Here is a 13,708-nt window from a genome sequence, read left to right as displayed (position 1 = left end):
TTTTGATAAGCGGATCAGGATGCATTTCACTGGGTGTTGTCCTGTATAATTATGCATGTGACAAATAAAGAATCTTCAGAATTTCAAAAACGGAGTTCACCGCACATGCATTTATTGGTTACTTTGTTAATCCTCTTTAATAAAATTCCTGTGAGCGTCCAGGTGTCCTTGTGTGGGTGTCTTCTGGTGAAGTGCGCATGCGCGGGGCACGGTGCGATGCGCGATATTACTGTCAGAGAAAGTTACAGGCGTTTTACGGAAATACAAACCAGTATTACTGCGAGAGGAAATTAAAGGTACACAATACAGTGACGCATATTACAGCCACATACAAGCCAGTATTACTGTCAGAGGAGATTAAAGGCATATTACTGATGCGCACGCCTGTATTACCGCCAGAGAAAATTAAAGGTATATTACGGACGTACAAGCCAGCGGACGTACAAGACAGTATTACTGTCAGAGAAAATTAAAGATACACAATACACAGCGGCAGCCCACGAAGAGCAGTCAGCTCAGCAAGTAAACCTCAACAAAAGAAAGGCAGACAGACAAAAAAATGACTAGTGTATATATACAGTGTATCCAGTAAGTTTTCACAGCGCATCACTTTTTCCACATTTTGTTATCTTACAGCCTTATTCCAAAATGGATTAAATTCATTTTTTTCCTCAGAATTCTACACACAACACCCCATAATGACAACGTGAAAAAAGTTTACTTGAGATTTTTGCAAATTTATTAAAAATAAAAAAATTGAGTCGTCTATGAGTGGACTGAAATGTTCGTAAATGGCCGTACTAGTGTGATGGATGCAGAGCGCTCCGGATGTCCAGCTATAGCCATGAACCACGACCACAAGAAGTGAAGAAAGATGACGTGAAAGCAGCGGTGCACCAGTGGCTACGCGCTCAACCAAAAACATTTTTTGCTGATGGCATTAAAAAGTTGGTACGACGCTGGGAAAACTGCACCACAAAGAAAGGTGACTATGTAGAAAATTGACCATTTCTTTTTGAAATTCTTAATAAATAGTTAAAAAAAAAAAAGTGGAAACTTTCTGAACGTCCCTTGTGTGTGTATTCAACGTCACATCGAAAGTTAAAGTCAAAAATTGAAATCCCAGGCTGATCCAACTTGCGTGAATTGCGTAATGTGACTGACTCAGTAGTGTGTATGGCCACCCATGTGCCTGTATGCACTCCTGACAACGTCTGGGCCTGCTCTGCTGAGACTGTGGCTGGTGTCTTGGGGGATCTCCTCCCAGACCTGGATCAGGGCATCACTGAGCTCCTGGACGGTCTGTGGTGCTACTTGGTGGTGTCGGATGCACTGAACATAACCTCAAATCAGTCTCAGGGTGTAGAGGCCTGAGAATAACCACGCAGCATTGAAGGAATACACCACTCAGAAATGACATTTTTTTTTTTTTTTTAAATATTACTTGCTCTGCGTAGTTTTTAGTGATGGCCACTTGCTCACAATGCTCCAAACAAATGCAATTTTTGAGCATGTTACTGGATGATCCATCATATGGATTATGCAACACAAGTAAATCGAGTTTTTTGACTTGGACGTTTTTAATACGGTTTACTGTTGTCCAGCATTGATCTTTGTTCTGTGTGACAACAACATTCAAATTTTTTTCTTACCTATCATTACAAACTAAATGGGTGGAGTGCTGCTTTAAGATCAAAGTATTAGCAAACCCAGAGCAGGAGTGCAAGTCTCTCCCACATTTTATACACAGTATGAAGAAATATTGAGCTAAAAATGTATTTTATGGGTTTTTTTTTGTGTCTACAATAAATTTTATGTGCACACAGATATTTTAAAAATGTACTTGGGTCAATACATAATACACACACACAAGTGAAAAATCACATCCCCGTACTTTTTAGAATTGGACGATTAAAGTCAAATGTGTCATTCATAAGTCCGCAGGTTAGGAGCACAAACACAACGGCTATAACTACATCTCGTTCTGGGTAGGGACTAAAAACTGTTCCAATGGCAGAAAGCACTTCTGTTTCTGAGCAAAACCTAAATGATGTCACTGAAGAACCTGTCAGTTCATGCAACGATGTGCTATAATGAAAGCAAGTCCTGCGCAGTGTATGTACCATTGTGTCATTAGGTAGAAGAGCACTAAAAGAGAACTTGTACGCACCCCAGTAGCCAGTTCTTCCCGCTGCTGTTTCTTTGAGACCAGATCCAGTGCAGTCACTTCCAGCTCATACTGTAGCAATTCATGTTTTCTACAGACTGCCCTGGGATAAAAAGAAGAGTTAAAACTGCTTTAATATAACGACCAAATACAAGTTTATTAGGCACACATGCACCACAAGTGACTCTGGAAATCTCCACGTTGTGCTGCCTGTCTAGGAAAGACGAGGGTAGCTCTACACGGTAAAATACATGAGTCATACTAACTTTCAAGAAGAGAAGAGTCAAGGTCTCTTAATGGAAATCTGCCCTTTAAACAGACTCTCTTTATGAAAAGTGACATTGCACAGCCCATACTGTGCCAATTTCTCCCACTGGCAAACTGTGCTTTGTGCTGGAAAGGCCTCCCAATCCCTCATCCCAGGACGGTGTGCTTTGAACTGCCTTTCTAGGAAAAGTGACTGACATGAGACCCTTATGCTGCAATCATTAGAAAAAAATGATTGTAGCTCTTCATGGTTAGTGTTCAGTTCTGGAACTGTCAAATCTCTCTGTGTTGTGTGTCCACTAAAGTGGCTAATGCAACATGCATGGTGTTATTTATCCACTTTTCATAAAAGGATTTAAGTGTCTGTGTGTCTGTCCAGTTGCTATGTCTCTGTCATTCTAAAGGATGGTGCATCACAAACATTTTGTTAATGATAAAAATGCAATGCAATTGTCATTCCATCACAAACATTAACATTGTATTTAGGAATTCCACACCAAATGGCATATAACAGAGACGTATGCTTTGTATTTGTGATTCCAGCAGATGGCGCATCACAAGGCTAAAGGCCAGTTTATACTTGAAGCTCAGAAAGTGTATGCGCATGCATCATGGCTGCTATGTGTTCCTATCATTCCTCTGAACACATCCTCAGAAATTAACACTACGTATGCACAAGTAGCATTACCAGCACCACCATTTTTGGGGGGGTTGGTAGGGGTTTTTTTCAAGTTGGAATGTGACGTCAGTCTTTCTTTACTATCAACATGGAACAGCAAGCCACTTTGGATATCCTGCAGGATCATTCTCGTGTGCTTCAGTGTTTGATGAATGGCTCGATGTGCTGAAGCAAATCATCAAACTTAAATTATGACATACAAATGTATTTGTGGTACTTCACTTCCATCTATTTCTCATAGACGCAACACAAGCATTGCATATTCCCCATCGTAATGACGGGATACAGGGTCTCACATTCTGTGCCATCTTTTTATTTGCACCTTCACAACAGCATCAGAACATACGGGAATGTATTTGAGCCACAGAGAAAAAAAATTAGGGATGCAGTGAAGAAAAAAAAGGTCTATGTTGTGATTAAATTGGAAATTTCGACTTTAACCTTGCAATTTATTTTGTCATTAAAGTAGAATGTTGTAAATGTCATATTGAAGTTGACCCATTTGTTAATGGCTACGTGTTTCTGGGGCTTTCTCCTGCACCGACAGCAGTGGCAGTCAGTGATTGCCACAAAGAACACATTAAATTAGTGATATTCCAGCTCCTTGCACATTTGGAATCCTTAGATTTATACTTGATATAACTTTCAAGATGAAATGTGTTAAAGCAGTTATGTTACAATTTACAGATAAACCGTTAACTTCATTTAAATAATGAAAACTGTTAATTATTACACATGTGGGGGTGGCGCAGCGCTGCTGTCTTGCAGTAGTCACTCCCGTCCCTGGTGTTCCCTGTCTGGAGTTTGTGTGTTTTCCTAGTGGGTTTCCACAGTGTGCTCCGCTTTCCTTCCAAGGACCTGAACATTTGAGGATCTGTGATGCTAAAATGACGCCAGCGTATGTGAGTGCTTGTATTCACCTTCTGATGAGCTGATGCCCCATATATATAAATGTAATGAATTATTATTATTATTATTCAGTGAATGTTTCTACCTCGTGCCTGATGCTAGCTGGAATGGATGCATCCTGATTGATGTAATCATTAAACATCCATCCTTTTCAGAGATACTGTGGCAAGGTGTCCTGTGAATTTAATGGGATGTTTCAAACAATTCACAACACAGCAAAGCCAAGCGTTGTTTTCTCACCGTGATGAAACCTCACACTGCCACCTGGTGGAATCCTCCAGATTTAGATAAAGTATAAACAGTTCCCTGCTTGTGCAGCAGTAGCGTCCACAGGCACACAAGTCACGTGAAGTATAAACCCGGCCTAACACTGCTTTTACTAGTCCCATACCAAATGGCATATTACAGAGACATACACATTGCATAGTACACACTACAAACATGAGATTTATAATGAATACTTAGATTTCCAATTAACTGAGTTATTCACAGACATTTTGCATACCTCACTGATAATTTTACAATTTCCATCTGGTCCACAGAAGATGCCGTTTCCCTTATGCTTCATACAATCCTGGCCAACATGAACAAGTTTATATACCAGTGTGCCATGCTGCTTAACTCCTTTGTTTGCCTCTGATTATGTGGCCAAACACAGATCTATCTTCATTAGTATATTTGCTGATGACGTGACCTTCATAGGTCTGATCATCAACAACAATGAGATGGCTCACAGAGAATAAGTCGGCCTTCTTATAAAGTGGTGCTCAGACAACAGCATTTAATGCCATGGAGCTGATCACAGAGTTGAGGAAGCAGAAGGCCGACTACGATTCCGTTTATATTAGAAGTGATGCTGCCAAGGGCACACAATGCCCTTCAGTTCCGGACTTATAATGAATATTACTTTAGAAAGGCAACAAGCATTATTAAAGATGTCAGCCATCCAGTGTGGCCACATCTCTCTCTCTCTCTCTGAGTTTCAGGACATTTGCACTCGCACCACTAGATTAAGGGACAGTTTTTACCCGCAAAGCCATCTGTACCGACTACTACATGTGCCTGTCTCATTTAACCCTAACTACAAAGAGGACCATTTCATTTATGTTAGGTAGAAGGTCCAGAGAGGACTGGGTGGTCTCGTGGCCTGGAACCCCTGCAGATTTTATTTTTTTCTCCAGCCTTCTGGAGTTTTTTTTTGTTTTTTCTGTCCACCCTGGCCTTCGGACCTTACTCCTTTTCTATGTTAACTAATGTTGTTTTATTTTAATTTCTTACTTTGTCTTTTATTTTTCTTTTCTTCATTATGTAAAGCACTATGAGCTACTTTTTGTATGAAAATGTGCTATATAAATAAATGTTGTTGTTATGTTGTTTGATGTTGTATTTGATAACTGATGTTGTATTCACTGCCAGTTGTTGGGATCATTTTTTGGAAATATTAAAGTAAAACTTTCATTAAGGGCAGCACGGTGGCGCAGTGGTAGTGCTGCTGCCTCGCAGTACGGAGACCTGTGGTTCGCTTCCCGGGTCCTCCCTGCGTGGAGTTTGCATGTTCTCCCCGTGCCTGCGTGGGTTTTCTCCTCCCACAGTCCAAAGACATGCAGGTTAGGTGCGTTGGCGATCCTAAACTGTCCCTAGTGTGTGCTTGGTGTGTGTGTGTGTGGCTGGCGCCCTGCCCGGGATTTGTTCCTGCCTTGTGCCCTGTGTTGCTGGGATTGGCTCCAGCAGACCCCCGTGACCCTGTGTTAAGATGTAGCGGGTTGGAAAATGACTGACTGACTGACTTTCATTAAATATAGTATATAAGCATAACAATAAAAATGAAGCAGTACTTATAAAATGGTTTACATGACTCAGCTTAAAGGAAAGATTCAACACTGAGGCAAAATTACCCAACAGCAATACTTTATTATCCACGCACTTGCTGTACCATACCTGAGAGCTTCCGAATAGAAAAGATACTCCTTCAATTGGTCTGCGTAGTGTTCTTCTTCTTCTAGTATATCATCAACCGAAGCAGCATAACTGAAACAGTGAGACATATTAGAATTTTCACATTTAGAATTAAAACACCTGTTCACTTAGAATCAAAATGCACTGTCTGCAAATTGAGCACATTAAAAGTTCCAGCTTTCTTCTTGTTCTTCCAGTTGGTAAGGTAAGGTTCAACAGGGAAGGGCGTAGTTCTCTAACAAAATAACCGTTCAAGTTCTCCTGAGCAGCCTTTAGTACACCACCTTAGGGACATGCCCACGGGCACACTCACATGGTGCCCACAGTCGTCCCAATTGGGACCACTAGTGGCTTGACTCCATGGTCTATCTTCTTTTTTTTTTTTTCCATATTAATTTTAATTAAAAGCAAGTAACAATCCATACAGTCAAATCAAACTTAACAAAACCAAAATTCAATCCCCACCCAAAAGAAAGAGAGCCAACAACCAAAGAAAATCTTTGAAGGAAGAGTATCCTATTCCCCCGATATAGAAGATTATTCTAAAATGTAATTGATTAGGTCCTGCCATATTCTAAAAATGTTTTGAACAGCTCCTCCGAGTGACAATTTGATCTTTTCCAAATTCAAATTACAGGACAGGGGTACCCAACTCTGGTCCTGGAGGGCCACAGGTTTTCAATCCAACAGTCTTGTTAATTAGTGACCAGTTTTTGCTGCGGATTAACTTCTTTTGCCTTAGTTTTAATTAGCTTGACTCCGACTCGGTTGTTTCTTTTTCCTTAATGAGCAGCCAAACAATAATGAGACGCAATACAAGTCACCACATGTCCAGATTACCTGTGCCCATCATGCAATATCTGAAAATAAAGAAGGATGAGGGTCTCTGTAAGGCTGATCTCTCAGGTCACCAAAGCATTTGATGGTGTTCTCAGAAAAGCATCAGTTTTGCACATTTCTGTTGTGGCAGAGTGAGAGCAGCAACAAGTCATGGAATTAAATAACGGGTTTAACTGACAGCAAGATCGGCTTCTCATTAAGAAACTGGTTAGAGTGAAATTGGTTGGAGTTTGAAGCCCCAGTTTAGATGATCATCTGTCGGCTTGTTTCACGTCTCATTTCTGTTTGGCTGTCATTAAGAGAGAACATCGATTCAGAAGACCGAATCCTTAAAAACAGGGCTATTAAAATGAAGGGAAAAGGAGTTAATTAGGAGTGAAAATTGGTCACTGATTAGGAAATGGGTCAGAATGAAAACCTGCAGCCACTGCCGCCCACCAGGCCTGGAGTTCGACACCCCTGGTATAGGACATCAGTTACCCACTGACTTAAAGGTGGTCGGCTGGGATTCCTCCAGTTGAGCAAGACAGGACTATGTGCTAGTAGTGAGGTAAAGGCCATTACAATTTGTTTGTTCTTCTCCACTTTAAGCCCAGCTGGGAGAAGTCCATGGTCTGTCATATCACAGAAAGTGTGTCCTGCAGCCAGGTATGGGAAATACTTCAAAAAGAGACAAACAGCTGCCAAATACTTGACCATACAGCAAATCTATATGCAATAGTTAACTATACCAATTAACAAAAAAGAAAGAAAGAAAGAACCTGTCAAAAACATCTCATATTTATAGGTATTTTTACCAGAGACTAAATTTTCTTTAGTCATAATGCTGCTATAAATACGGACTCAACTCCTATTTCACCATCCCATTCAGAAGAAGGCTACTATACTGCAGTGGCTGCGCCAGCCCCCTGATCAGTCTCTATATTCCGTACATAGGCGAGACTTGTGAGGTGCATAAGCTGCAGATTCTTATCTCAATGGCATCACATCAATTGTTCCAGGGCCCAAAGTGGATTACAGTAAATGAAGCCAAGAGGACAATATAATCCATTAGCATTCCTCCCAGGTCTCTCAAATGGATAATTTCCAAGGCTTCATATCATGTTGATTTAAATTACAAACTGAAGTGAATGCCAAGAATGCAGACACAACTCTTGTAGTCAGAAAACAATATGTAACAGCAACTCAGAACTCTTTAGCACAATCTCCGTTAAGGTCCACCAGGTTTTTACAGGCGTCAACAAGACTGGCAGCCCTTACAACCCTTAAAACTTTAATGCCAAGGACAAAGCGTTGAACCAAAGTCAACGCAGAATCTACATTGCTTCTTCAGATGTAGATGTTTTGACTGGTGGTCTCCTTCATAGCACCCTGGTAAACGTTTCCCTGGGCAGGCTAAGGAGTGTGAACCCTTAGTGACATGGGTCTCTTTTTCTGGGAAAAAAAAAAAAAAAGGGGGTGGTAACCAGTCAAGTAGACCTCCCACCCCACCATGCCAATGACCAATCAGGCTTCTTTTCACAGCAGGATTTTCTCCAATACAGGCTCACTACACTTTGCCCTTCCTGATTGGTCCCTGGAGTGGGAGGAGTTTTTCCTTTAACCCGACTGGCTAAAATGGTTGTAACTTTGCACAGTGAACTGAAGAGGGGCACCACCGGAGCAAATCTCTCACCAGTGGCAGTACATTCAGAAAGTTTTCAGATCTCTTTATTTTTTTCCACATTTTATTATATAACCTCAATACTGTACAAGATTAATTTTTTAAATCATCATTCTGCACATTACACATGATATCCATCCATCCATTTTCCAACCCGCTGAATCCGAACACAGGGTCATGGGGATCTGCTGGAGACAATCCCAGCCAACACAGGGCACAAGGCAGGAACCAACCCGGGACAGGGTGACAACCCACCGCAGGACACACCCACACACCAAGCACACACTAGGGCCAATTTAGAATCGCCAATCCACTGTGGGAGGAAACCGAAGTGCCCGGAGGAAACCCACGCAGACACGGGGAGAACATGCAAACTCCACGCAGGGAGGACCCGGGAAGCGGACCCGGGTCTCCTTACTGCGAGGCAGCAGCGCTACCACTGCGCCACCGTGCCGCCTACACATGATAATCAAAAAGTTAATAATAATTATAATAACAAAAAAAATGAAAACTTTTTTGCAAATTTTTGTACATAAAATGCAGAAAAAGTGAAGCAGTCTGAATACTTTCTGAATTCACTCTATTATACAAAAAATTATGTACCTGATTAAATTTAACTGTTAATTTCAAAACCTGCAGATCGATGCCCAACCCTTCTAAGTTTTATGAACAATTACACTTCGAGGTTGATTATTCTTAGAGCTGGGCAATACTTCAAACTAATACAGTGTACAGAAAGTGACCTTTTCATTGGAGTAAATGTAAAGTTTTAAATATTCTCGTGGTGTGAGCGGGTGGGGTTGTATCCAGGGCTGGCACCTGCCTTACACCAAGTGTTGCTGGAATGGACACCAACGCCCTGTCACCTTGGTTACTGGATTACAAAAGGAATGCTATGATGAAAAATGAATATTCATAACAAAATCTATTCATCGCTTTTCTAAACCATCTTGCAAAACAAAAAATAATACATAATGCAAAAACCACATATGTATTCTGCTTCCATTAGTTTTCTGTATTATGTTAAAAAGACTGGAGCAGTAACTCATTGATGTACCCAGCTAGGTGCAGAATGGGGTGCTACTATTCAACTGCCAAGTAACCGTATTAGCCAGTATCATTTTGTGGTTTTTTTTTTTTTTTTTTTTGCCATTGTGATAATGTACTCTATGAAGTGTATTGTATTTTTTTGTTCAGAAATGGTAATTGATAAACTTTACATCACTGAACTTAAGATATTAGAACTGGCCTTTTACTGACTGCCAGTGTCTTTTAGGTAGTGACACTTTATTGATCCCAAGGTTTAGGCCTGTCGATTCACTTCGTGTAAGATACAGAGCTAACAGAGCTGCACGTTATGAGGTAAGTTGAGCAAAGTGTTGCTCTGATTGTACATAATTCTCTGGTTAGCACTGCCCTTCACCCCTATGGAAATACTTAATAAACAAAAAAAAAGTCATAGGAATTCTTAAAATCAAACTTACATCTTACCAGTAATTTAGTCTGTTTTGTAGTGGTCAGCATTGCTGTTTATTGGCAAAAAAACCTTTGAACCTGACCTGCACCAAAGCGCTTTTGTAAAATAGGTTATAAAAGTCAGTGTGCTGGTCAGCCTTAGTGAGACATTTTTGGTAGCCTTTCTTCAATGATTTTTTTTTTCTATAATTTGCTTGAACATTCCGGTTGATTTTGTAACTTCTATCATCACACTAAGTGTTATACTGTAGTTCGGTTGCGGCACCGATTTATTTGCACGAATCCGAGAGACAGGTTTTGGGCCAAGGGGAGGAGGAGGTGGGACCTCAGGAGTGGGGATCTGGGTGGGGCCCTCCTCACTCACGCTCCAGCCTCCGTTTGAGTCGATCTACCTCACGCTATGTGTTGGAGCGTACCTTGCCATGGCTTAACTAGCGATACCTGTTTGTTCAGCAGACATTATCATCTAGAGATTGTTAAGGAGCAACGTTTGACGTTTTTGAGAGAGAAATCAGAGCTACGCGTGTTTTAGAGGGTAGCTGCTGATTGGCAGAGATATTACGGCCATGTGCTGTTCTCCCAACGTGGGGGACGCTCTCCCTTCAGAGCTGAATATGATCAGATACAGTGGCAACGTATGACACTGCAGCATACGTATGTGGTATAGCGGGTCCGCGGCTTCCAAAAAAAAAAAAAAAAGGTCAGGTTTTAAATCGGTACAGCCGTGCCATTCTCCATGGGCGTGACTGCACGACCGCGGGGAGTTAATGAGGTGATCGGAGTGAGTCGCACCTGCATGTGTGGGTGCGTCGTTCTTGTTTGCCTCATTGGCTTCCTGCGGCGTGTAATTAAGGCGCTGCGCCCACAGAGGCACCCGTCGGTGTGTGTATATATACACAGATGTATACGAGAGTGGGGAGGATAAATCGGAGAGAGAAATCGTGGAGGATGTAAGGGGAGGAGAAAAAGCGATTGCGGTAAAAGGTCAGAAAACAGCAGTCAGGTGGTGATGATCCAGCCACCTGGAAGGTGGAGACACCATGAGCTGGGGCCCCGCGAAGGAGCGTTATGCTGATGTGCTCTGGGGGCTGATTCGCCCCACTGAATGTATGAGTGAGTGGGGTTAGCAGGAGAGGTGCCCTCCCGAAGGATCTGAGGAGCGACTGCGGGTGCGTGTTGGATCGAGGGAGGAGACTTGACCTTGGCGGTCTGGCAGTGACATCCTGATGGAGGCCAAGACGGAGGTTAATTGAAGGATCTCGTGGTTGTTGGTTCTCCACCGGCAGAAGGTGCAATGGGAGGAGGGCTGGAGAGTAAGGAGAGACTGCGTTTTAACTACTGCATATATTAACCTTGTGTTTTATGGATTTATTTATTGTTGGTTTTTATCCTCACTGGACCTTTGTTTTATGGATTTATTTATGGAACTTTGGACACTGCACTTTTGCCCTTTGTTTTGATTGTTTTAATAAAAGTACTTTTTCACCTTTGAATATATCCGCTGGCTTCATGTGAGATTTGTCCGCATTTGTCAGCTCATCTCGGTGACATTACTGACGGTGTTGGGAGCCTGAAGAGAACACACATCGTCACAACGTACATTCCACATTCTTGCCTGATAGCAAAACCAAAAATATTGTATATCAAGAGGCCCTCGATACGAAAGCTATCAATATAAATTCTTCTCAATACAAATTATTACATTTTACAGGGGATAATCAGTCTATTATATAATAAACCACTGGGCAGTTTGGCTTTGGTGTGATCGGCCAGTTGGGATTTGGTGGCACAATTAAGAGGAAATGTGAGTCTGTGACACATGAGGAAGAGTAAAGGCACACGCTGAGAGAGTCTTCTTCAAAGACAAATTATAAAACCGGACAGGAGGCAAGAAAGGCGCCTTGTAAATAATGCCAGAGTCTGAGAAGCAGGCTTTACAGGAATATGCTCGACAAGAGAGAAACGCTGGTGAAGAGAGGCGTAGACACACATGCATACAGGGGGGTAAGGCTCTGAAGGTACATTTAGAGCAAGAGACAGAATAATTTATAATTATTTGCTATTACGGGTATATGGCAGGTGCCGTGGCTAGTAGTTCTATAATAAGGCTGTTTAAATAAAGAGATGTAGTAACCACATCCTTTTTATCTAATACATTTCATGTGGGAAAATGTTCACGTAGGACAAATTGTGATTATTTTCTGTTTTCTAGAATTGCAATTTAAATCACAGATATGACAGATATTTTTCCAAAATTGAACAGCCCTAAAAAGAGTTTTGTGATTTTGCAACCTGGGCAAACGCAGGACGCTTACCTTGAGCGATGTTTACCACCTGACCCCTCTGAATCATGGCAATCTGGAATTCATCACATTAGACACACTGGAGCTTTTTGTTATGTCACCAGCTTTTCCTGAGCAGGGGCACGACACGCACTGGCCCAATTTCAACAGCTCTGACACATTTAGTAAATAAAAGATGGGCCCACTCTTCTGGTTTTAGCTACTTGTTACATCGGCTTGACTAAAATCCAAACAACTTGCAGTCTATCTGGGAAATGTATTAAATATTTTTATGTAAATCTTTCAATATGCTGGAAATAAACCCACTGTTAAATGTTGCTTTTGCCATCTGGTCTTAATCCAGGCAATCCTTGTACCTGTTTCAATTCAGGAAATGTGCTCATAGTAAAAAAAAAAAAAAAAAAAGTTGAAAATTAAATTAATTTTCTACCTACTAACACTGCTATAATGAAATTTAGTTTCCTGGCCAAGAATCAATATACAAACTGAAATATATAATAATATACTAATGAAATAATAAAATATTAAATAAATATTTTGGCTTATTAATCAACTACAAGTGATTTCTACACTATAGTATGTAATTGTAGATGTATTGAAAATACACGAGTAAAGAATGCAGTACAATACAGCAAAGAAACAGCAGCTTTAACTTAGCATTAAGTTTCATGACATGCAGCATCCTTTCTCCTGCCTCAAACCTCCAACTCAAGTGGTACTGGCTCTCCAAATGAAAGACAATTATTTTAACTGATGACAAAAGCACAGTATCTTGTCACTAGTTCATTTCAAAAAGTGCCAAACATTTAAGCCATTATCAAGTCATTATCAAAAACCTTTATTAGAGGTGATAATAATGATCAGCTCAACAAAACCAAGGGTAAGCAATAATGAGCACTTGAGACTTGGGTTTAAAACAAAAGTAGCAGTAGGCAATTCATGAATACAGTTTGCAATATCGTGTTATGGCTTCATTTTAAGTTTTTACAATTTTATTTTAGTGTTCTGTCTATTAAAACGTGCATGGTGGTTCAACCACAATAGGTTTTAGATTCTCTGCAGTGCCAAAAAAGCACAAAAGATTTTATTTCTTATGTTTTAGTTTGCTATGGTGCCTGTGTGAAAACTTCCACCATCATTAGGCGATCACCCTGTTTATTAAGCCAGCGCTGTTACACTGTAAATTGCTTTCTGTGCATATCCATGCCACAAACTGCCTATACAGATTTCTAGATTACTCACGCATCCATGTGGTGCCCTGCACTCTGTAGTCCATCACCCATCTCCTTCTCTATGGCGCTCCATTCACTTTAAAATAAAAAGACAGGTAAAAATAAATATTAGAATTCTGACCAACTGACTAGGCTTGGGTTCATTCTCAAAGCAGAGAGCCTAAAAATAAATTCAAATGGATCACACATCAGTAAACATACTGTATATAAAAAAGA

General features: G+C 40.9%; 1 protein-coding gene across 1 annotated transcript in view; it reads right to left on the bottom strand.

The window, feature by feature from the left end:
• snx4 (sorting nexin 4) overlaps window positions 1-13,708 on the bottom strand; it is an 86,670-nt gene that overhangs the window by 11,379 nt on the left and 61,583 nt on the right. The window contains exons 9-11 of the mRNA XM_028807989.2: window positions 13,503-13,568; window positions 5,961-6,050; window positions 2,171-2,270 (exon numbers count right to left, since the gene is read on the bottom strand). Coding sequence (XP_028663822.2) covers window positions 2,171-2,270; window positions 5,961-6,050; window positions 13,503-13,568 — 256 coding nt within the window. The remainder of the gene's footprint in view (window positions 1-2,170; window positions 2,271-5,960; window positions 6,051-13,502; window positions 13,569-13,708) is intronic.

Source organism: Erpetoichthys calabaricus, chromosome 8, assembly GCF_900747795.2.
Source record: "Erpetoichthys calabaricus chromosome 8, fErpCal1.3, whole genome shotgun sequence".
Classification (NCBI taxonomy): Eukaryota; Metazoa; Chordata; class Cladistia; order Polypteriformes; family Polypteridae; genus Erpetoichthys; species Erpetoichthys calabaricus.
Note: the sequence above shows the minus strand (reverse complement) of the source record. Positions and strands in the feature narration are given on the sequence as shown.